Source organism: Cuculus canorus, chromosome 3 (genome assembly GCF_017976375.1).
Source record: "Cuculus canorus isolate bCucCan1 chromosome 3, bCucCan1.pri, whole genome shotgun sequence".
In the NCBI taxonomy this organism is placed as follows: domain Eukaryota; kingdom Metazoa; phylum Chordata; class Aves; order Cuculiformes; family Cuculidae; genus Cuculus; species Cuculus canorus.
Window position 1 is genome coordinate 63852943 of NC_071403.1, and position 25499 is coordinate 63878441.

Genomic DNA, 25499 nt, shown 5'->3' on the forward strand with positions numbered 1-25499 from the left:
CTTATGGTATCTTTTGCTTTTAAATTAGAGGTTGATATCTAGCCTGTATGCCTAATAATCAAATAGCTTAATATAATGACATGATATTGTTCATGTCATTTATAGTAAATGACGGGGTTTGCAACATAAAAAGTAACACTAAAATTGCTACTGCTTTCAGGGAAAATTCTCAGACTTGGCTGGATCATGAGGACTGAGCTAACCCCTCCTAAATCTGGAGGTCAGGTCAATTTGCGTGAGGCAGTGTTGCTCCTGCTTCTATGAATTAATACAGAACTTCATTCTTCATTGTTCTGAATGGGGCACTGCTCATCTGCACAGGAAATAATTCAAACGTGAAATGAAATTGTTGTTCATATTCAATTTTATTGTTTATTAACCATCTAAGAGGCTATTTCTCATGTTAAATGTGCTTAAAATAATGTATTTGGAAAGAAATTCTCACTGTGTTCAAGATGACAATATCCAAATTTGACTAGTTAAACATTTGCCATCAAACACTTCAATTAATCTGATTTCCTTACCTTTTGTTTTTCAAATTGTCAGTGGTATCCTGAGTAGCACACTGACCACATTTTACTTCTTAAAGCTTTGATGGTAATTTTCATGTGGGTTATCATATAGGACGCTTTTATATTAATTAGCTTTGCTTTTATTTTTTTTTTCATTTCTTTAATTACAATATGTGCTTATTTAACCATGTTTGTTAAGGATATGCATTTAAAAACTCTTTCTTTAGTAATCTGTCCCACATTCTGCTCAGATAATTGATTCTTTCTGCGTGACATCATGTTGCTTTTCCTGCTCATATATCAGCTGTTATTTTTTCTTTCTTTCTTCTCCCCCCCTTCTTATTTTTTTCCTTTTCCCTTCTCTTCTCTTTTATTTTTCTTTTGTCTTCAGCCTGTTCTGCAAACTTGGAGTTCTTGTCAGGCATAGGATTTCACTGTTTGGTAAGGAGACCCTTGACAAATGCATGGACCATCACTTGGTTTTCTTTGCTGTTTTTACATTGTGTTACGTGCTGCTTTGTTGCATGCTGCATGGCTGCATGGCTGAAATGCATGGTCTTCACAGACCACTGTTTGTTTAGGCTGGTAGATCACTGAATTTATTAGGTAGAATAAAAAGCTTTTGTAGTGATCAGCTTTGGGTTTCTTTTTTCGTTTGATTTTCCGTGTGTCTTAACTAATATCTGGATTTCATTATCCTACCAAAGAATTTTGCTGAGTTAATTATAAATGCTAATATGTTATTTTATTCTCAATCATTTGGGAAAAACAGAACATCAGAACTGCACATTTGTATTGGAAAGTCTTTACGGAAAATTTGTAGGGGCCTGAAATGCTTGGTGAAGTTCTGTGGAATTCTTAAATATTCCCAGATGTGCCTGACTTCACATATGCATGTGTACTGTCTTTCTGGTATTGAGTGAATCTAGCAGGAGTTTGAGGTGTTTGTCTTCTGCCATGTGAAAAATCACTTAATTGAAGTCAATTTAAAGTCCATATCAAGTGTAAACATTATATACAAAGTGTGGCACAGTCCTTTACTTTGCAATTTTTTCTTATGCCATGATGATGGGATAGTTGAAATAATACATCCTGTGTATATATAGCTTCTATAATGGGTGCATTGCAAACTTCAGCATTGATGAACATACCTGACTGGGCAATTATCTAAGAAATCAGAATTTGGTTAAGATAACATGCATCTAACTCAATTCCTACATATTTTATTCAATTTGAAGGAAAGGAACTCACTTGCTGCAGCAGTGTGGTGTTTAAAAAGCTTACAGACTGTTATGAAAACTATTAACCTGAGAAGAAAGATCAGAAGTTATTTTGAGCTATCGCTTTTAAATATGTTTTGGGATGAGCTGAGTGAATTTGCCTGTAAAGCCAAAAGATCATAGGAAGAATGGAGCTTTTTCTGCAGCTGTGCGACTGCAGCTTTTTCTGAAGGGTGGAGTATGTCACAAAGGTGCACATAAGCTCTGATTTATACCCTACGTTGTTTCTTCAAAGAAGGAACTAGCTCAGGTATACTATTATGATTTTGCAAATCTTTTTTTGTTATTGTGTGAGTTTATTTTTTGAACAGTTTTTCTGAAAATGAGTAACAGTTGAAGTTAAAAATCTGAGTCAATGTAACTTTCTTCATTACTAAAGAAAAGATCTTTTCCATTCCACATCTCATCTTGCATACTTCTTGTTGTTTGGCTGGGCTCAAGTGGTAGAAGGAGACAAGTCAGATGGGATCAGATGAGTATTCACTATAGCTACAGGGTTTTTTTTTTTTTAACTCGTTTCCTAGTGTGCAATAAATAACAGAATACAAAATCTTTATGGTAACACAGAAGTGTACTTTTTTTTCCAAATCTGGAGCATGGTCATTTTATGTGCACCGACTAACTCAAGTCAAAGTAACCTTACAATTTATCTTACGTGGACAGTGAATTAGATTATGATAGAAAACCTGATCAAGAATTACACTTATTCCAGCAAAGACAAGGTCTGTGTAGAAGAGAGGAAAATGCTTATAAGGTCAGCCTCTGAGCACAGCTTGGGCCCAGAAAGTTATTTGTGCATTTTGGAGTCATCTTAAACAAGCAAGAATTGCTCAATAATAACTTCTATGGATAACTTTTATAGCAATTAGCAAAGTGCTATATAGTTTTGCTGTATAGGTGTTTTATGTTATTGTAGATTTGAATGATACTTCTGATGATACCACTGCAGTATGAAAGTCATTAGTGAAAGTAATTAGTAGAAGTCTTAGCTTAAGCTGTATATACAAGTCTTGATAAAATGGGAAATTAAGCATGCAAGTCTTCCAGGGAGAACTTAAACAGTTAATTGTATTTGATATCTAAGACTAAACTGAGACTATGGAACTGTAATTCAACATGGAATTCAACATGGAATTACTTCTTTACACTGTGAAAGTAGATTTTAAACCAAATAATTTACTGTTTGAGAGCTGTAGTTCTACATCATTAAGACTATTGATTTACTGTCATTGTTATTAGTGAGCTGAATTGGAAAGTTTTTAGTGAATAATTTTGCTCAGTTGAGCATTTGAATTCATATTTTCTCAATTTAAAACCAAATTTATATGACTAGTTTGATTGACTTCTTATATTGTTTAAATGTCCAGTAAAGCATTCTTTCCATTTAAGTGATACTTTTTAAAAAAATCTTCATATGGCTAATGCAGATGCATGTCATCTGAAAAAAAGAAAAAATTAGCTGAGTAATACATCAGATAAGAAAGGCCTAGTTTTCCTCACTCATTTTTAGAACATAAAAGAAGTTAATCAGTGCAGTTCATGGGATCAGCTGGGATACTTTCACTCTTGAACTCATGTTGTTTGGTATTGACATATGTGAAGACTCTGTTGTTTTGAATTTTGTGAAGAGTTCCTTTAAGGAATTCAGCTCTTGTTTCATTTTATATCCTATTGAATCTTACTTATCACTTCCACTCCTTTCATAGAATCATAGAATCACTAGGTTGGAAAGAACCCACTGGATCATTGAGTCCAACCATTCCTTACAATCCCTAAACCATGCCCCTCAGCACCTCATCCACCCGTCCCGTAAACACCTCCAGGGAAGGTGACTCGACCACCTCCCAGGGCAGCCTGTTCCAGTGCCCTAGGACCCTTTCTGTGATTTTTTTTTTCCTGATGTCCAGCCTGAACCTCCGCTGGCGGACCTTCAGGCCATTCCTCCTTGTCCTGTCACCTGTCACTTGGGAGAAGAGGCCAGCTCCTTCCTCTCCATAACCTCCTTTCAGGTAGTTGTAGAAAGCAATAAGGTCTCCCCTCAGCCTCCTCTTCTCAAGGCTAAACAACCCCAGCTCTCTCAGCCGCTCCTCATAAGACTTGTTCTCCAGCCCCTTCCCAGCTTCGTTGCTCTTCTCTGGACACGCTCCAGAGCCTCAACATCCTTCTTGTGGTGAGGGGCCCAGAACTGAACACAGTACTCAAGGTACGGTCTCACCAGTGCCGAGTACAGAAGGAGAATCACCTCCCTGGACCTGCTGGTCACACTGTTTTGTGATGTAACAGAATTTTATATACTGCACATTAATTTCTACATCAGTGTTTGTACCTAGTTTTCAGGCTTCTGAAAACCAAGAACATTTGAAATGTATTTAAAAAGAATATTTTTAATTAATGAAGGTACATATATACACTGTGAAATATTGGCAATAGTAATAAAACTAGTTTTATTAGAAAAGCCCTTATTTTAAGTATTGTAACTTAGTTTAAAAAAAGATAGTCTTCTGAAATTGACTTCTAACCTCAAGTTGGAAGTGAACTGATTCTTGAAAAAGTTGAATTTAAAGGGATTTTTAATTATTTTTTTTTTTTAGTTTTATCTGTGGCTTTTTAATGTAAAATATTAAAAAATACTCCCCCTTTTTATGTGGGTTTTTTGTTTTAGAAACACAGAGGAAAAAAATCTAAATTAATCACACCCAATCACGTCAAAACACAGAATCTCCACTGTACCTGAACCTCTCTTTCATAGCAAATTGCATTTTCTAAGATTCTGTAACAAATCTTACCTGAAGGACACATTCTGAGAAAGAAGTTTCATGATAATTTTGAAAGCCTGGTTTTAGTGTTACGTGGATAAAAATGGCCAACTCTATTATATCAATCAGTTTATATTGAAGGGAGCTGTCTTCATTGTGGTCACTGAATTCTGCTCTCATAACCAAGTCCATGAGACCAACGACACTGCAGTATCTGCCTCAGGGATATGCCTAAAGCCTTTCTAGGTTTCAGCATAGCCAAATGAATTTCTGACCCTTCCATCTGGTAGCAACAAACAAGGGACCTGATTCCTGATAAGTATATGGCTCGTAAAGTGTGTCTAAATGTGTATAAATAGATTGCCAATGTAAATTTTCAGGGAACTGGAGTGGACATCTCTGTATTGCACTGTGGCATGCAGTGTATACACAGCTGCATGATGAATGTTAAAGATACTATTTCTAATCCACAGCCTAAGTCTCAGTCTCAGTTGCTCTGAGTACTTCTCTCCATCCCTGCTGTCATTAGCACAGTCCTGCACTCTCTCCTTCATCAGCACTGGCATTTGTATCACGAGAGCAGTAAATTGTGAGGAAAACAAATAGAACCTAACAAAAAACTTGATCTTTTAGGATGGGTGTTTTGGTAGGGATTTTTTAGACAGCCTCAGCTTTCCCATCTACTCACAATATCATTGCATGACCACCAGTGCAAAAAGAGTGGGGCTGCCCAGCTAGAGGCAGCCATGAAAGCTGTGGTTCAGGTTTCTTTAATCCAATGTGGATGAACACCACAATATGTCCCAATTTAATAGCATAGAAAAACATTCACAGTGCTGCAATAAAACTCCCACTTCTTCCTTGCAATTTATCTTCAGAAATCTCTGTTTCACTGAAACTGTTACTAGTTCTATTTGTATGTTCGCCTATATTTTCAAGTGGAATAACCACCAGTGAGAAAGTACAGTACACTGTATGCAGATGGTAGTATTTTCAGAACTCTATTAATGTCTTAAACATTCAGTTAGTTCCTTCTTCTTATTTTCTTTTCAATTGAGAAACTTTAAATGTATAGAGAAGCAAGAAAAGGTATTTTCACTTTTGGAGAGATTTTTTTTTTTTTTTAAATAAGCTGTGGGTCAAATTTGTGTATCCTAAATTTGTCCTAGATTTAAAAAGTGAACTCATGGCTTGTACGTGATAACTTCTTGAGCTATACATATCCACACAAGGAATATTTTGTGTAAGTTCTCCTTTTACATTTGTAAGACTGAAAAAAATCGTTGATAATGAGTGATGCATATTCTGTCATGTGGGCCGTACCTGATCTTGTTATATATGGCTGCAACCTGTTGGTAACACCAGGAAGCTAAACTTTTTGAAGATATTCTACATAAATACTCTCTTCCTGCAATAGCAGCTTGTGAGATTTAGCCAATTTTATGTTACTGAGAGAGGGAGAGATAAAGGTTTAAATAAACCTGAATCAATTAAGGCAAAATTTGTTGAACTTAAATGAAAACCAGACAATACACTACAGCTCTAATTAACCCCACATTTAAGTGCTTCCATCTTGATTGCCTCAGCTATTTGATGAGATGCTTTACTGCCTCTAGTTTCTGCATTTGCGTAAACAAGGCTAAGACAGCAAACTGCATGTTTTTTAATTTGAGTGTTATAATTATGCAGAAGTTCAATTGCACTTCTGCTATGTCATTTACTCTTTCATTAAAACCAGAAATAGTTAGCAGAGTGTAGGTATGCTCTACGGTATGCTTGCCTTAATTGGTGGATAATTTTCCTCTCTTTCTAGGAAATGATGCAACATCAATAGTCAACTGTCTTCACATACTGGGCCAGACCTTGGATGCGAGGTACTGCTGGATGTATTTTCTAAAGTACAAAGAAAATCACTTAAGAAATTAACATGCAATCAGATTTGGGCTCACTGAAGGAGGCTACAGAATTTCAAAACTCAAAAAATGATAGAACTGAAAAGAATTACCATTGCAAAATATTTAATTACTAGTTAATTGCTAGGGGTTGGCAGGACGATATCTGTAGGTTACACTTTCAACTTCAGTTTAAATCAGTGATGTCCAGGAATTTCTGGCTGTTAGTTGATCTGATTTTAATCATGCCAGCATCCCAAAACCCATGACAACATTAGAAATATTATATTCTTTTGCTTACACTATTTTATAAAATGAATCAGGAGTTAAATGCACAGGGAGTGCAGCAAGCACGTCTCATAAAGTGTCTTTGTTGTAAAGTTAGTTCAAATTCTAATTTGAACAAAAAAAAACTATATCAAATTCAGTGACATTTTTATGTTAAATTGAGCTGCTTGAGCCATCATGAGGTTTATGGACTAGACAGTCTTGGAATATTTGAGGGTAATGTGTTGTGAACTGTACAGTCAACTACCTGTGTTAATGGTTGACTTTTAGACCTTTGCAGTTATGAAACAAAAATGATAGTTTAAACTACCTCCATAGTAATGTAAGGTAACTTCGCTTTGCATTTACTCTCAGAGAATTGACTGGTATACATGCAAATAGCTCTTTTTCTCAGTACCTTTGCAGTGGTTTAAATTAAAACATTTTACTTTCCATTTTACTGTAGGGTAGAGTCATGATCACAATTGATTCATATGACTCAACTATTGAATGGCAGTCCTTTAGGCTGCAATATCTTGGGGTTTTTTTTGTCATAAATTGTCCATGCTCTATGAAATAATGCAGGTGGACTACAGATACAGGTGGAAATTACCAAGTCAGCTCTTGGTAGAGATGTAAAAATTGCTCCAGATGGGGATTAGGGATTCATGGAAGTAACATGAAATTTTGAAGATATTGCCATTGAAACTGTATATATTCACTAAGTAAAAAACCAAAACAAACAAACAAACAAACAAAAAAAACCCAAAAATGCCAACTGTTACTCAACTTACAAAGTAATTTCACCTGGATTTACTTCATATATGCCTAAGTGGATAATTCTTTTTTGTTATGTAGGGTTTTTTTTTCTCTCTGAAGGCAAATGAATAAATTAATAAATTTAAAAGAACTCATGTTCAAGTAGGTTGTTCTGCTACAAGAAGATTTTAGAATATCAAAAAATAATTTTCTTCAGATCTTCGTTATCTATTTCATGTGGCCAAGGCTAGGCTTTATTCCATGTTTGTTCATTTAATAGAACACTTGTTTTCATTCTTTTTGCGTGCTGTCTACAGGACTGTGATGAAAACTGGCCTGGAATCCGTTAAGATGGCATTGAGAGCATTTTTGGACAATGCTGCTGAGGATCTGGAGAAGACAATGGAAAATCTTAAACAAGGCCAGTTTACACACAGCAGAAACCAGCCAAAGGGAGTTACACAAATCATTAATTATACCACAGTTGCTCTCCTGCCAGTACTATCTTCATTATTTGAGCATATTGGACAGCACCAGTTTGGGGAAGATTTGATATGTATGTATTATTTAGAAGCGTCATGCCAGTAAAGTATCTACAATTTCATGTAGTAAGCAATACTAGACTCTCAGTTCTATTAGAGATGGACCAATCCTATCTATTTACAACAAAACTGTCACTAATTTAATGAAACATTTGCTGTAATCTACCTAAGACAATCTGCGCATTTTAGTGTATTTTGTGTAAATATTAAAGCAGAAGTGGCTGTGATTAGACAGTCAGAGGGTTTAGTTTTGTTTCTAACCTTACCATAGATTTGCTATGTCTTTCTTCTTGTTTGAAAAGTTACTTTGTATAAGTTAGTTTGTCTTTGCTCTGTCTATAAATGAGGTTATGATAAGAGAAAGATGTTATTCCATCCTTCATGCATCCTACATTATTACATCCTTTTCTCAGATTCTGTTGGTGGGGAATTTGGGTAGGTGCATCTTAGATCCTAAGGAAAAGTGGAAGGAGCTCCAGAAGAATTCAGGCACTGAAGAAGGGAACGTATATTAAACTCGGTATATGAGATTTCTGTGGAGATTCTGGTTATAGCAGATTCAGTATCCTTTGTTTTCCTAAACCCAGTCTCTGCAAGACAGACAGAATTTTGTAGTCTGCAACACGAAACTGTGAGTTCATATATTTTTGGAATTCCATAGGAATTCTGCTGTCCAGATTGCTCTGAAAGAGGCAATGCTGCTCCATGTAGCTAACTCGGTTATGGAAACAATTTGGATATGGAGCAGAATACCAAGCAGAAACTTGGTTATGGAAATAACTGAGAGAAGGACCTGGAAGAAAAGAATATCCCATTATATCTATTTCTCTTTTTAGAGACTAGGAAAGTATTATTTACAAAGCTTTAGAACTGTTTTTTAAAATTTGAAACTATATTTTTGTATTTGAATGTGATGAAATGTAAACATCCCATTAAGCCGTTTCTGTAAAATTCAAGTATCTGTGACAGTATTCAGAAACAGTTATCTGTGAGTTTTACATACATCACTTGTTCATCCTACACCACTTTTTCAGGAATCAACATCTTCATATCTTGTATAATTTTTTATCTCTGGTATTCCATTTGTTGCAACTTAATAATTAGCCTTTGCTACTTTGTTACTTAATTTGGTATTCTTAATCAGTTGTTCTATATTCATCACACTGGTGTCAAACACCAAATTTAGAATTCATAAACTGAGAAAAAATAATTAATTTTAATTGTGCCAACTTATTTTGTCTGGACCATAGTCAGAAAGGCTATTTTTCTTACACACAACTTCTCTTTACATCTTGTTAAGAACAAAATTATCTTATTTATACTACTCTGCTGACAGGCATCTTGACCTTGTGCTTGTACCTAAGTGTATTACTAAATGTATTAATATATGGTGTGATCATGTAAAAAGGTGGGTCAGTGTACCTGAGGTTATTCTTATGTAAAAATACTCAACTCCAAGATGATCTGAATTACACAGTATAGTAAAGAGGCAGGCTATGTAGCTTTGATACACTATCTTATAGGCTCATTAAGTTGTAGTTCTGTTGTACTCCCAAGATTTCATTTTGTATTGGGAGGACATTAGTTCTGTGGGAGAGACTAGAAAGAATATAGATGGAAAGAATGAGCAATGTCTTTATTGATGGAAACACTGTTGTTACAGTAGTACTGCAGTTTGCACTGGAATTGATTTTTTTCAAAAAAATTAAGGTTATTCTCACATACTTGTGATTGAAACGTTTGATAATTTCAAAACATGCTTTCGTGAAGTATTCATAAGGACTAAAGGATTTTTTTGTTTAATTCTTTGTCAGACTGAAGTATAGAATAAGTACATGCTATTGGCTGGTATCAGCATCTAAATAGAAAAAAAATATTAGCTGCGATTAAAAGAATTCAATATGTTTAACAAGATGACTTATTTTCTCATATATTTTATACAGTGATGTAACATCTGTAAATCTGTTTGCTCCCTCATAATTTTTGTTACTTTCAGTACTTTATTTGATTTGCCATGAAACTTTCTTAAGTGCTACAGACAAACTACAAAAGATTAATTGACACATTTCTTAATAAATATTAAATTAATAATTTCTCAGGTCATGCAATTAGATGTTGCCCATACAAAGTTGAAATGCCATTAATTTCAGAAAGTTAGTGCACTGGTGAAATATTTTTACTGTCTTAGCTGGTAACTTGGTTTTGAAGTAAGTGGAAGTTTTCGGTAAAAACTATGACACACAATGGTCAGGAGTCTTTTTCTGTTTAGAGAGCGATTTCTGTGGATTGCCTTTGATAGCTTAATATTATTCTGATACTGTAAAAATAAATGTATTTTAATTCTACAGCAATGTATTGCAAAGAAAATACATCTTTCTATCTATCATTTTATTTTTTTCAGTGGAAGATGTTCAGGTCTCCTGTTACAGAATATTGGCCAGTTTATATGCTCTGGGAACCAGCAAGAGTATCTATGTAGAGCGGTAAGAAGAAAAAATGTTTCTTTATTTTGTATTTGTGTTATTTACCTTTATGAATATGCAGTCCAGAAATGAGTATAGGAAGAGTTCGTTGTTGGAAAGATATCTTGAGAGAAAAATGGTTCTCAGATCTTAAGTGGAATGCAGCTGCATTATTACATACACTTAAAATGTTGCATTTTAAGTTTGTCAAAATATATTTCTTAATTAAAATAACGATTACAAATAGAATTATCTGACTTTGCAATAAATATTGCTTGATATGGGATTTGACTGGGAATCGTAAAAATATGTCATTCAACTCAGCTATTATTATAATTCTTCCTTATATATGATTTAAATGTGATGTATATTTCTTTATACATTTCATCACCCTAAACTTAATTTGTCACTCATACAACATTATGCCTTTTATAGCTCAATTACCCAGAGAAATAAGGCCTTATAATTTTATTTTTTGTAACTATGTATCTTCTAACATCACTACAAGTTACATTTGGTCTGTGCGAAACATATTTGGCTGAAAAACAGAGGTACCTAGGTAAATCAGTTCTCAAAACTGAATCGATGCCCTGTAGTGGCTGACATTGTTTTGAGGGAAGACTGAAAAGAACTCATACATTTCAGATATTGGCTGCAGTAATCTAGGAAGTTCAAATATCTATAAACTGTCTGGCAAATCAACCTGTGCATAACTGCAGACCAGACCCATGATACTTGCTTACTTCAGTTTCTATTACCTGTTCTTGTGTTGATAAACGGTGTAGTGGTTTATCTCTTTGAGATGAGCTTGTCTTAGAATAAAAATAAGATTTCTATACAACTGCCCTGAGGTGTAGTCAGTCATCGAAGATATGTATGCTTAATGATGTCTGTTAATTTACAGGCAACGATCAGCACTAGGAGAATGCTTGGCTGCTTTCTCAGGTGCCTTCCCAGTGGCTTTTTTGGAAACTCATTTGAACAAACATAATATCTACTCAATTTACAATACCAAGAATGCAAGAGAGAGAGCAGGTATTTCCAGAAACTCACATGATGGTTATGAAAACACAATTTCACTATAAATGCTACTTGCCTTAATACATGTATTTTTGTATACATTTTATAGTGTAGAAGTTTTCTTGCAATTGTTTGGTTGTATTTTTTCCCTAAATCAATGGGCTAAGTCTGTTAAAAATAATTATTACAGGCTTCTAAAGATGCCGATGTTTTCATTTTGGGATGACATTCTAAAAATACCACTTTGGAAGAGATTTCACGCATTTTTAGTATCTCAGATATTATATATTTCATGACACAATTATATATTCTAATCAGTAACTTGAGTTCCTTAGTTTTCATATGCTATATGAAACAAAATTGAAGCAAAATGTCTTTGCCTGTATTTACATATACACTCTTAGAAAGTTGATACACTGCAGAGTAGTATGTAAATTATTTTTTATTTGTTTGAAATACAAGACATTGCATATACTTTCCAGTAACATCATGCTTGTTTATTTTACATATACGTTTTTGTTACACTCTGAAACTCTTGATGTTTCTTATGCTGGAACACAGTTGCTGAATAAGGTCATATGAACTACTTGTTCCTATGGTAAATAGAAGTTACAGTAGAACTGTACAAACTCTGCATATATGCTGAATGTGAATTATATTACAGAGATGTGTAGATGACAGTATATAAGATACCATTTTATGATGGCATCCATTTTATAACTTGACCTTTATTTTTATAAAAGGGAGCATACCAGATTTATTCTTCAAAGAGCTTTAGCATCTTATATTGAGAAATATCAACAGCCATGCTTACTTACGAGATATGTATATATATTAGCTATTTTTATACATCTAGAAAGACAATCGGCTGTATTTTCATTTGTTTTTAACAGAAATTTGAATTTATTTTCCAAAGTTGCATTGGGTCTAAGTAAAAGAGACTTTTTAGAAAAAGGCTTGCCTTAGGCTGTGTTGGTACAAATATTTGGATTCACAAATTGTGGCCTCAATTTTCAATGTATAGATACCTGTATATCTTATTGTATGTGTACATCAGGGTGTTAGACATTCAGAACCTAATTGATGTGCATGCAGATATTTATTTGTAGGTGAAAGAAACCATCTCCAAAAATAAAGGCAACTGCAGTGCCTTTTCAGAGGAAGGAATTGATAATTCAAATAACTCAAAAAATTAACATTTACATGCAGAAATTCACCTTCAGAAGTCAGTTTCTGTGAATCTACTTTACTCATTATGTCAGGCAAATATTTTTTTTCCTATTACCTTCCAGAACTCATCTGCTGCCTTGTGGAGAGATGTTTCATTGTGTCATTTTTTTTTTTCCTCAACAGCAAAGCTTATGTTGGAAGAAATTTTGAAATTTAAGCTTTATTTAGTATACTGCAAATTGCATGTGATTTCTCTGAATTCATGCCATAATAATTACTTTATTGAAGTTTCCATATTGAAGTTTCGGGATTATTTTTATTGTAGAAAGTTTTCATATTGAAGCATATATATGAACAGTGCATTGCTCAGTGGTATGAAAGTAACTGGATTTTAGTGTTGTATTTGTGGGCTTTTCTTCTTGGATCAGAAAGACGTAAATATAAGTAGAAAACAAAAGTTGTGCAGAATAGCAATTGAAAATAATTATTTTCCTTCACTGACTTAGTTTATTGATTTTTTTTTACTTTTTTTTTTTCCCCTCCCAATAGTTCTCAATTTGCCTACTAGTGTAGAAGAGGTTTGCCCAAATATTCCTTCCTTGGTGAAGCTAATGGAAGAAATTGTGGAACTGGCTGAGTCTGGTATTCGTTACACACAAATGCCACATATCATGGAAGTAATACTGCCTATGCTATGTAGTTATATGTCACACTGGTGGGAGCATGGGCCAGAAAACAACCCTGACAAGGCTGAAATGTGTTGCACAGCCTTGACATCAGAGCACATGAATACTCTGTTGGGCAACATATTGAAAATCATATATAACAACCTTGGTATTGATGAAGGAGCCTGGATGAAGAGATTAGCAGGTAAGATGTAAACATAAAGAAAGAAATAAACAAGCATGCATGTGTATATATATTTAGAATGTGTGTGTGTATATATAGTTTTGCACTCTGAATTACCTTGTATTTACCCTGTTAAAGCTGGAGAAGAACAATATTTTTATGTTTTTAAACAATACAGATCTTGATGAACCTGGTATATTAAGTATACAGAAAAAGCAGCGTAAGCAGTATGTTTTAATCTCTTAATAATACATTAGACTATTTACCCCCAAAATATGCACATATGCATTTTGCAGCATATTGAGTTAAAGGACTGTAGTTAGTCCATTTTCATTATATAGCAATTTTCTATTTGCCAACATTACACAGTTCCTTGCTATTCTATTTGAGTGCTGGATCCTTAAAATATTGTTTTGAAGACATATATATAACATATCTATTGCAATGAAATGAAATGCATGTCATTAACTTCATTGTGATAACACCTTAAAATGTATTTTAAAACAGTTACAGTCTGTAAGGAAAAGTCACTTCAGTGTTGTGAATTCAGTTTTTCAATTAGGCTTTCTTAACGATTTCTCATTACTTATTGTAGCTGTAATTTCATCCATGGTAGCAGTCTGGATTCCTAGTCTTTTGAGGGTTAGTAATGTAATGTGCTCTAAGGATAAGTGGTAACTGCCTAAAGTTCTTTGTAATCTAATAGATATGTTACAAATGGTTTTGCACTAATGGGCCCAGATGAAGTGCTAATTTACATATTCATTTTTATGACTAAATTTGCAAAAAGCTTGTGCTAATAAGTCCCAAATGGATGTTTGATGGATGGTTGAATCAGTCTCATTTCTGGCTACACGTAAGACTTCCAGCATCCTAATATGCATAAGAAATACCAGCAGGCTGTTTCAGTAGGTTTGCAGATTACTAGAGCATGCTTTCCAGTTGTACTTCACTCAAGCCAAAAGGCAAGGTTCGAAAGAGGAACCAAGCAGCGGAGAAAACTTTTGTGTGTGCTATGTACCTATATATGTATTTACCCATACATACCATTAAACAATTTCTACATTACTCAATAAAATAATTCAGGAAAATATCAGTGTGTTGACAGGATGCTAGTAAAGGGATATTTCAAATTTTATGATCTTGCAAGCTTAGTCTGTGAAGCTGTAATTTCTACCCTCATCGTAACAAAGTGAATTGACTGTGAAATCCTGACCACATTTAATTCTTGGCAAAACTTCTGCTGATTTCAATGGGGGCAGGATTTACTTTGTTGCCTAGAAGTAAGATCCAAGAAAGAGGGGAAGGTAAAAGTTATTATTCATATTTTTTGGCCAGGTATATATTATAATATTCATTGCCTTAAATAGTGTTTTCCCAGCCCATCATAAGCAAAGCGAAGCCGCAGCTCTTAAAGACACACTTCCTGCCACTGATGGATAAGCTAAAGAAAAAAGCAGCAGTGGTTGTTTCGGATGAAGAACATCTAAGAGCAGAAGGCAGAGGTGACATGTCGGAGGCTGAACTGCTTATCCTAGATGAGTTCACTACTTTGGCACGGGACCTCTATGCCTTCTACCCTTTGTTGATTAGATTTGTGGACTATAACAGGTATGTGGAGAGGAGTAGGTCAGTGAATCTCATAAAATCCTCCTGTTTATTGATACCATCTCTTAACCCTTGATATGGCTAGCACTGAGTTATAGTAGCTTTTATGCAGCCTTTCAGTCTTGAATTCGCTCAAAGTGATGCCTTATGACTTTTAGGAGAAGCTGAGGTCTTTTTCGGAAGAAAGCCTAAAAAAACCTTCAATCCATATCTGTTGGATAGACCTAAGTTTAATGTAAGAGGTTTTTAAAGGTTTTGAAATACAACATCAAAAAGCCGCTGCTGACAGAAAGGATTCAAAAGCATGCATGTTTGATTTAGTTGACTTGCATCCTTGTGGAATGTTGAAAACTGATTTTGAAACATAAAGCCAGTGAGGATCATCTGCATTTCTACCCTTTTACCAAATTTTAGGGCAAAATGGCTGAAAGAACCCAACCCTGAAGCAGAAGAATTGTTCCGCATGGTGGCTGAGGTCTTCATTTACTGGTCAAAGTCTCACGTAAGTAATTCCATGGTAAATACTTGCTTTATTTAGGTTTTTTGGTAAGCTGATCAATTATTTAGTGATTGTGTTTGGGCGAACACATATAATATCAGAAGTGAAACTGCAGATGATAAGGTATTAATGACTTTCATTTTTCTTATACTTGAAATTCCTGAGTAACTAGGGGAGTTGATGGGTGTCTTGTAGTATAATAGCACTGATTATAGATATATTTTTGTATACATTCTGGTTTGGTTTGTTCAGGTTTTTTGTATATATTAAGCTTATTGAGGTCTGTCCTTACTCTTTTTTTTTTTCCCCAGTCAGTTATTTTCACCCCTAAAACCTTTTTATAATTAGGATATATGACTACTAAAATAGTAGCAATTGTCTTGTTAAAGTCCATATTCCTAAAAAGTGCAATCTGTCTACCTGAGGCTCTTGGCAGAGTTATGATAAAAATAATGTGGTAAGTTCCTTAACACAACTATTGGAACAAGTGTTTCCTGAAGGAAATGTGCTGCTCTATTTACAGACACTGAATTTGTGTTGCAGTGTAGATTTGTATTTCTTACAATAATAGTTAAAGGTATATAATTTGATTATTAAGCCTAGGTCTGTAGCTAGATTGAATGAAAGAAGTTCCTGGATGATACTAGTTCATATTTCATGAGTTTTACCAGTGAAGGATTTCTTCTTAATTCCACTTATACAAAATTTACCCTTGGTTCTCAAGTCTGATTGCTCTGAATGCAAAAACTGAGGGGTTTGTATTAAGACCTAATCAAGTGCTTAAATAATAATAATAAAAAAATATGATTCATGTGAATAATGGAACAAAAAAGAATAAAAATCTCAAGAGAGACTAAATACTTTCATGTGTAGTATAGACAAGATGCCTTATTATTTGTGTATGTCTGCCTGTGAGATTTATAATAAGCATCACCGTGCACAGAAACTGCTTACGTAGTAGATAGATACTGGATCATGAAATTACTTATGTTTTCATAATACAGTCTTTTATTTAAAGTTTTGTATATGTACGATTACAGTGGCATTTATAAGGGGGAAACAAATGGAATGGATGATTTACTAGTAAGGGAAAACCCAGAAAATATTTTTATATTGAGTTAGAGGAGGAGTGAGATTTTTATAATTGCTATTTCATAGCCAAAGAAACACTTTTTTCTCTATAACACAGAAAATAATCCCCAAAATATACAACCCCTGAGCAATGTCATGCAAATAAAGCTGGAATTCAAGTATATTATTGATAACCATTCATTTTTTCTATCCTTGTTAGGCTTGTTTACCTAATTTCCTCCTATATCATAAGTGCTTCTAAATGACATCTTCTATATATTTCCAGAATTTCAAAAGGGAAGAGCAGAACTTTGTGGTACAAAATGAAATCAACAACATGTCTTTCCTCATCAGTGACACCAAATCTAAGATGTCCAAGGTAGTGTAAAGACTTTTGTATTTTCCTCTCGGCAGAGTAGAAGTATAAAGGAGGACTTGAGAAGCACTTTTTGAGTTTGGTTTCTTTTTTTTCATTTGATTGGAGTTTGTTTTTTTTTGTTTTGGTCGAGTTTTTGGGTTACAATATCTGTTGAGCACATCAGCTTATGATTTGTAGTTGTTTGAGAAACATGGTGAATTCTCAATATATTAATGCAAAATATCCCTTGGATAGGGTTGCAGCTTGTAGAGGTAGTAAGGAAATTGTCAAACCAGAGACAAATACAAAATTGCTAGTACAATTCTTTTACTTAATTTTAAGAATGTTTTTCATCTTTGCTTTATGCTTCAGGCAGCAGTTTCTGACCAGGAGAGGAAGAAGATGAAGCGAAAAGGTGACCGGTACTCTATGCAAACATCTCTCATTGTGGCAGCACTGAAGAGATTACTTCCCATTGGCCTAAACATTTGTGCACCTGGAGACCACGAACTAATTGCACTGGCCAAAAATCGATTCAGTGTGGTAGGTGCTCTTTTTGCACGTCTGAAAGGTAGAGATATTCTACTGATGAAGTGCTTTGGGTATTTTCCACCGTTCTTATGCTTACAGCATCGCTCAAATAAGAATAATTTTGTAATATAAAGGCAAAATAGATGGCTGTGGGTGATAGTAATCTACACATTGTTCTCGTTTTCAGAGCATAAAACGTTTCAGTTTGGACATACTTGTTTTCTAAATGATGAGTGTATGAATAGAGATGACATTCTTAACATAAAACAATTATTTCTCCAAAAGCAACAGAAATCAAATCAGAGAAGGCTGTATTTCTGATACTGGTTTCATCGAGCTTGGGTTAAAGTATGCATGTATGTATGCACTAGTAATTCAAATTCAGATTTACATTTAGTGTGTTGCCATGGACGAATATGTATGACGCCATCTAGAACTTGTTCCCGTGAGCTTTGGTATGTCTAGGTCTGGCCTGAGACAAAAAGTTGTATGCCCCTGAGATTTTCCTTAATCATCTGCATTGTTAGTTTTATCTATCATCTGAACTAAACCCAAGGCTGACATTTGCATGAAAAATATCTTTTCTTTATTATCTTCTATTCCTAATTTGTGTAATTTGTAATTTATTGACAGAGAGATACTGAAGATGAAGTACGAGATGTCATCCGCAGTAATCTTCATCTCCAGGGCAAGGTAATCTATATCCAGTTTTTAAACCTTATTTTTATTCCTTTGAATTCACTTGTTGGTGCCATGTAATGAATACCTGCCTTGATTTGTTAAGATAATTTATAATTCCTTTTTCTCTTCTGTCAAGTAACTTGTTCATGTTGATTGTTAAATGTTAGGTTTTTAATGTGTTCACTTACGCATTGCATACAATAACATGTGGCCCTTCAAATCCCTGCTTATGCACAAAATTAATATGAAATTGGAGGCTGAAGCAAAGTCCATCACTGTTTAACTCTACCTTCTATTATCCGAAATACAATCTACAAAATGCTTGACATTACTTTGTCTCAGTTTGAAGTGTAAAGGAAAAGGAAGCTGCCACTTTGGTGTGCTCTGTGAAGTGAAAGTTCTCCACTTTGGTCAGTTTAGTTCCTGTTTTTCAGCACAGGAAAAAGAAAATAGATTGGAAAAAGTCTAGATTTTTTGTGATTAAATTCCAACTAGTGCCAGTTGAATAGCTGTAAAAAAAAAAAAATCCTGTACTGACCCAGTGTAGTTGAACTGCTTTATTAACACTTCAAATAATGGCAAAGAAGCAGCCATAATATGGAAGAGTAGTAAAATGATGTATTGTTTCTTCTTTATTGAAGGAAAATGGAATTGGACCTATGGGTGGTGCTTTATTTAGGATTGCCCTTTACCTCCTTCCCTTGCCCCAGATTTTATTCACCTCAAGGGAAAAACAAACTAGTATTTCCTGTGCCCATTAAAGGTTTACAAGAGAATAAAGATGTGAGTTGAAAATCTGCCTTTTTTTTTTTTTTTCTTTTTTTTCTGAGAGGTTATTTAAGAATTATCCAGAAGTACATATTTCACTGCAATTCAGTTCATGGCAATAAATGTTTTTTTTTTTTTTTTTTTTTAATATGATATAGTAATGGGATGGTTCTTCCTGAATAATATCTTATGTTTTCTCTATATTGCTGCAATGTCAAGCAAAAAATGTGGAGGTTGGGGGTTTGGGGAGCCCACAAGAAGATACATAATTTTGCAAAGCTAACAAGTAGCACTCTTCATAAAATATTAGAAATATAAGACCAATACCTTTAAATTATAGGGATTAGCCATAGAAAAATTTACCACTGAGAAAGGAAGATTTGCTTTTATTGTAACAAAACCTTGAAATACTTACGTACCAAATATAAACACTGAGAAGCTGAAGAAACCGCACAGCCGAAGTATTAGGAATAAAAGAGCACTTGTGAAGATCTTCATAAGCAACACTACTTAACCAGTGTACATGCCATGAACATATGAACCTTAAATGTATAGTGATTTTGTGTGTGAACTTCAGTAATGTTTTCTTAATTATGAAGATAGGTATTTCTGCTCTGACATTTTCAGTATGTGTGCATTACCATTTTGTGAACCATGCAGTTCTAAATCTTGCCTTCCATTTCATGCTGCTTCTTAGGACTTGTCCACCTGTTTTGAGTACTTTAGTTTCTATTTTGTTTCTTTAGGATTACATTCTGCATACTGCTATGGAGAAATTTCTGTCCGTTGCTGCTTTGTTGCCTTGAACTGATGATGATACTTCTTAATACCTCAATCTATGTTTGCTCTTGGGAAAGTTGCTTTGCTTCAATTAAAAGCTTGCTTTTGTTTGGCAACTCATCATCTTCTCTCTTTATAAAATATGAGAATAAAAGTAAATTTCTTATAATAATGAAATTTTTAAGGAGCCTTGATAATTAAGGATTTTCCTAATTGTAAAATGAATCCCTAGTCGAAGATGACATACTGAAAGGGAACCACATAATATGTAGCTAAGAAAGCTGAACAGCTATTGTATGTATTGTAGCTAGTGTTACTTTATAGCTGTATACGTATTGCTTTACTTTGAAAAGCTCTGGTCTTGTACTGTATGTGAAAAGTATTCAGTTCAACTACAGACAAGATATGGCATTTTCTAGCACTTCTACTTTCAGTTTTTCATTTTATTTTTTATCTTTATTATGATTAGTTATCTTTTGCTATGTAATTTGTTCTCAGTGTCTTGAAATCTTTCAAGAATCAGTTAGCACTGTCATATTCTAGAGTTCACATCAAACCTAAGTATGTAGCTTCATTATTTAAGAGTATAATGTATAAAGGTGAGTTCAATACTCATTTACAAAGTACAATATAATTTCTTCAGTAATTTCCTGATGTCATTCATATTCAGCCACTATCATGACTGAATCAAATATATGTCAGATAGAGTCAAGTATGATTTTTCTTGTTAAGAAAAATGATGCCATTATGCTATATGCATACACAAACTTTTTCTTGTCTGATTGAGTTGAACATAAAAGAAATGTGGGCCAAATGGTCTTATAAATTTAAATTATTATTTAATGTTAAGTATTAGTATGTAACTTGTTTATAATGATATTTGTGTAAGGTGGTTTTCAAAGCAGAGGAAAAATATCACTTTTTGGAAAGGCTGTTTTCTTCCAACTATAGCAATATTGTTTCTTCAAATGTTGTTTTCTGTTAACCACTTTTGCTTTTCACAGACACCCTGTGCTGTCATTTATGTTGGAGCTAAAATGTAATTTATCTTGATTTCTTTTTCAAAAACTGCACTGTTTGAGAATCATCCTTCTGAATCTTTAGCTCTTAATGTTGTGGCGTCTATTTCATGCATTTGTCTACCTTTGTCTACATTTGTCTTCACCCTGTTTCTGTCTTTCCTTTCCTTGCATGCCTGCATGCTGTTACTCAGTACCGAGCCTTTTATTTCAAGAAATTGATGACGAAACTTGCATTCATTTTGACATGGATGAAGCTCAAGTCACCAAAATCTTCTTCCAGCCATGCTAACTCACTCCTTGAAATGTCAACTACTCATACCCTTAGAAAACTACCTATACAAAAAAGCTGTACCTTGATAGAATGTGAGGAGTCCTCAGATCAAAAGAAGTCTCCACCTGTGATTAAAAAGTCTTTTGTGGACTATCCATTCATGTTGATCCAGTCAAATGCTCACACAGAGACTGTGGATGTGACAGTTGTTAAGAAATGGAAAAGCCGAAAGGTGGAAGAAATGCCTGCCAATTCTGGCTTTCTAGGTTGTAATAAGCTATTATTGCGGGACTATGTAAGTTTATAATAACTCCTGGAACTTCGGTAAACTGTATCATAAGGTATTTTGTGAAGGTGAATTACAGTATTGTCTCATTTTAGGCACAAATTGAAATCTGGATCCACAAAGATGTTTTAGAAAAGCGAGTGTTGAGTTTAAGCCTGATTCGAATATGTAGGGTTTAGATTCATAAATGCTCTAGGAATCCAGGCCAGTGTGACTTAAACCTAAATTGTGCAATCAGGAATGATCGCTGGCCACATCTCTCAGTAAAATGGGCTACACATTGCATTTGTCTTCAGTGTTATTGGCACAAAAAGGTGTTTGCAAATTGTATTGCATAAGTGTTGATCAGCAGAAGCACTGGGGAAACAAAATGAACCAAAAAAAAGAAAGATTGCTAAAAAAAACCCGGAGAAGCATGGAGTTCTGCAATAGAAAGTAAATTGAAAAATAAGAACATTTTGCTTCATCTTGTTCTTTATGATTTGTAGGCTAATAAGCAAATACATCTTAATTTCATTTTTTATAAATTAACTTCTCATTTTTTTAGGTAGTAATCAGTAAATTAGGATTTTCTAACCATTGAAAATAATTAAACTGAAAAAAGTAGATGTAAATTAGACTAATATTACTAATTTCCATTACTGAAAACTAAGTAATCCCAACTAGCAGAGCAGGAACTTAATTGTTCTTTGGGTTAATAACTGGAAAGTCAGCTTACAAAGTTATGTCTGTCTACCTCTCATTCATTACTTGTCCTCAAATAATGTATTAATTGCTGGTGCCAGTGCTATATGTTGGCCCATGATCATTTGTTCTTTGTATGATTATTAGACTTCTAGTTCTCTGGAAACATTCAAGAAACATTGTGCAAACCAGTCTTTAGTTTTCTTCTCCTGTCATCATAGTGGACACTGTATGGGTTAGTTATGTAAACATGTGGGTTAGATGTATAAAGTGCTTCTGTTGTGCTTCAAAGTGTGGAATATTTTACCTTGGTGACGTGAAATCTTTCTCCTGCAGCTTGAGGATCCTGCCATTAGATGGCAGATGGCACTTTACAAAGATTTACCAAACAGAACTGAAGATTCCTCAGATCCAGAGAAGACTGTGGAAAGGGTCCTTGATATAGCTAATGTACTGTTTCACCTGGAACAGGTTAGACCCATTTTCCCAATTCCATTGCTTCTTGATCTAAACAAAAGTTTCATTTATACTTTCACCTGCTGTGTTTAATATTATATTAATTTTTCTTTCTTATAATGACTAATGTTTACGTGCTTTGCCTTGTATTTTGTAAATCAATGTCATGGTCATATTGATCACACAATGTGTTTGCAGCAGCTCCCACAATCATTTATTTGCTTCCTTCTGGTGCATTTCAGCTAGCAGGAAGTAGTCACTAAATCGTCCATGAATAATGAAATGTGAATAAACCCCCTCTTCCTTATTGAAAAAATGCGTTTTTTTCCCCAGGTATTTTTTCTCAGTTGAAATATTTAAATTATTGAAATAGCAAGAAACCTAAAGCTGCCTATATAAATCTCTGCATATTATGGCTGTATGGAGTAGGACAGTCAGATGATTTGATGCACAACTTCTTTAGTGATGGCTTTAGAGAGCTGTTAACTGTATACTGGTTAAAAAACTATGAGAAGAATGTCTTTTTTCTTGACAAAATCCATATTGAAGTTTGTGTGAATGTGAGCAAGAATATATGCATTTAGAAAATAAGACTTGAAATTCAGAAAATTCTTGATAATCTAGAAGTTTTAGCAAGAGTACTCTTTGCTTATCGCAAACTGCTTGCATATGTGACTTCAGAAATGTTGATGCTGGGACAATGGTGAATACATACCAAGGTTAACATGACCAGCTCAAATATTACTTGCTGCGTTTAAGAAATAGCAGGAGCAGGGTGGAGAAATTATTTTTCTGAGAAAGTTCTGGCAGAATCTTAAACTTGCTTCAGAATCTGGTGTGAAACACTATCGTTTTCTCTGATATTTTTTGCATAAATATATGAGCTTCCCATGTGACCTGGACTACAGTAACTTTCATTTAAAAATTCTGCAATTTATTTTGTGTCCTGCCCACTAGCACCAATAAAATTTTGTCTTTTGTCTCTCTGATGAAACTTGTCCCCAGAAATCAGGTAGTTTTTGGCTGATTTTTATTTTGTCCTTTTTTTTTCTCTTGAGACAAGACTTTGTTACTTAACTTTGTGTTTTTAATCCTTTAAATTTTGAAATTAAAAAATCCCCAATTCTGGCACATTTTACAAGTGAAAGACTGGTTGATAAATTTAATTTTCCATTTCACTTATTGAATTGTTAGCTATTTTGCACTTAAGATTTTTTCTGTGTTTTATAGGCTTTCTTTCTTTAAAATATACTGAAGAAACCACCTGTTAATTTGCAGGGTATTCCTAGTGGCAAAGGTGAACACTGCTTGTTACACCAAACTACAAACTGATGGTGTATGATATTTGCTTTTTTTTGTTTCTTTGAAAATAACATTTGCCATTTTATTGGATTAGTTGGTTTCACTTAGAGGCTTGGCAGAGGTTTTCAGGCTCCATGTCAGGAAGTTTTCATATTGTGATGAGATCACTTGTTCAGTTAAGTAGGAAACTGAGAGAGATGTGCAAGTGCTTGTATATACAATGTACAGTACCTGATTTCTAGAATTAACTTTCAGAGATATTGGAATGCACAAAGCGTGTTGATGTGAATACCTGTGTCCAGGCTGTTACATCATCTAACTCCTTTTCCATATAGTGTGTCGCCCTGAATATGGACTTCTTTAAGTTCAGCAGCTTTACACAGTTTGAAAGAAGATGAGGAAGAGTCACTAAATTTTACCTGTTATTCAATATGTGTGGAGCAAGCCAAAAGGAATAGAATGTGGAAGTAAATCTATGGCAATCATGATTAGGCTACTAGAGAGAGAGAGTGAAGAACAGGTGTTAGTTGCAAGGATATAGTGTGTGAGGAGGAAGAGTAGAGAAAACCTAGAAATGTGACATGCAAAAGTTCTTGTCTTTTACCTGGTTTCATCAAAGTTAACCAGACTGGAAGGAAATTGATTAGTATGCACAGGGCTGCATAACTGAACATTAGACTGGTATTTGAGTTCAAACAGCATATACCATCTCTTGATTTCTGTCATTTTAGCTATGCCCTCGTGTATAAATTGGCTAAGCTTTTGTGGTTTGGAGAAATTATTCAGGGGAGTGAAACCCAAGGTATGATCCTTATGTTTTCCATGTTCTGTCATAGGATCAATCTCACAGAGCGTACAATCCAGTAGCAGTAGAGTCCAGCAGATTCCCATTGTAATACCAGATCAACCAATCTATCTTCTGATAGACTTAACAAGGAGCTGTAATGAAGTAAATGCTAACTGCTTTTATTCTGAGTACTTTTGTATTTGTTTAAAGATTTGACCCCACAGCTTTACTTATCTTCTCTAGACAAGTGCTCAGGTGCTTCTGTTACTGAAATGGGTAAATCAGTATCTGTAAAAATAACTCATGTGTGAGCACTGGATCTATTTCGATAATAGTCTTGAGTAATTCTTTGCTCTCCTCATATAAGTACTCTTTTCTCCAATATACATACTCTGCAACCTTTCCTTATGGCATTGGCAAAGATCAGTTCATTCGTTGTATCTTCTTTCCATGTACAGCTAACTTCTTTGTTTTTATTATTTTCAGAGATCTGCTTGCGTAGGCCGAGGCTATTTCTTTTGGGAAAGTATAGAGAGTTTTATAGTTGTTTGTGAAGATATTACTAATTATCTAACTTTCACATTTGGGTTTGTCTGACTTCTAAATTATTAGCCCTGACTTTGTTTTGTGACTTGAATATGTTTGCAGTGAACAATTTTCTATCCTTTCTCTTAACAAATATTTTTCCTTTGTATTTTATCTTTTGGAAGGAACTTGTTTTAGAATGTCATCATTTGATCTTACAAGTATAATTATCCATTTCACTGAATGTGTGAGACACTATTGTAGTCTGTTTAATGTCTATTGTTTAACTGTGATTAATATTTTGTATTTTGCTAAACTAGAAAAGTCTTCTTGAGTAACTGTGTTTGGATTCAATATCGAG

General features: G+C 34.3%; 1 protein-coding gene across 1 annotated transcript in view; it reads left to right on the top strand.

The window, feature by feature from the left end:
* RYR2 (ryanodine receptor 2) overlaps window positions 1-25499 on the top strand; it is a 388712-nt gene that overhangs the window by 296630 nt on the left and 66583 nt on the right. Inside the window, exons 63-75 of the mRNA XM_054062870.1 lie at window positions 904-953; window positions 6362-6422; window positions 7784-8022; window positions 10410-10491; window positions 11375-11505; window positions 13210-13530; window positions 14880-15120; window positions 15532-15619; window positions 16974-17066; window positions 17418-17588; window positions 18210-18269; window positions 22405-22539; window positions 25100-25134. Of these exons, the coding sequence (XP_053918845.1) occupies window positions 904-953; window positions 6362-6422; window positions 7784-8022; window positions 10410-10491; window positions 11375-11505; window positions 13210-13530; window positions 14880-15120; window positions 15532-15619; window positions 16974-17066; window positions 17418-17588; window positions 18210-18269; window positions 22405-22539; window positions 25100-25134 (1707 nt within the window). The remainder of the gene's footprint in view (window positions 1-903; window positions 954-6361; window positions 6423-7783; window positions 8023-10409; window positions 10492-11374; window positions 11506-13209; window positions 13531-14879; window positions 15121-15531; window positions 15620-16973; window positions 17067-17417; window positions 17589-18209; window positions 18270-22404; window positions 22540-25099; window positions 25135-25499) is intronic.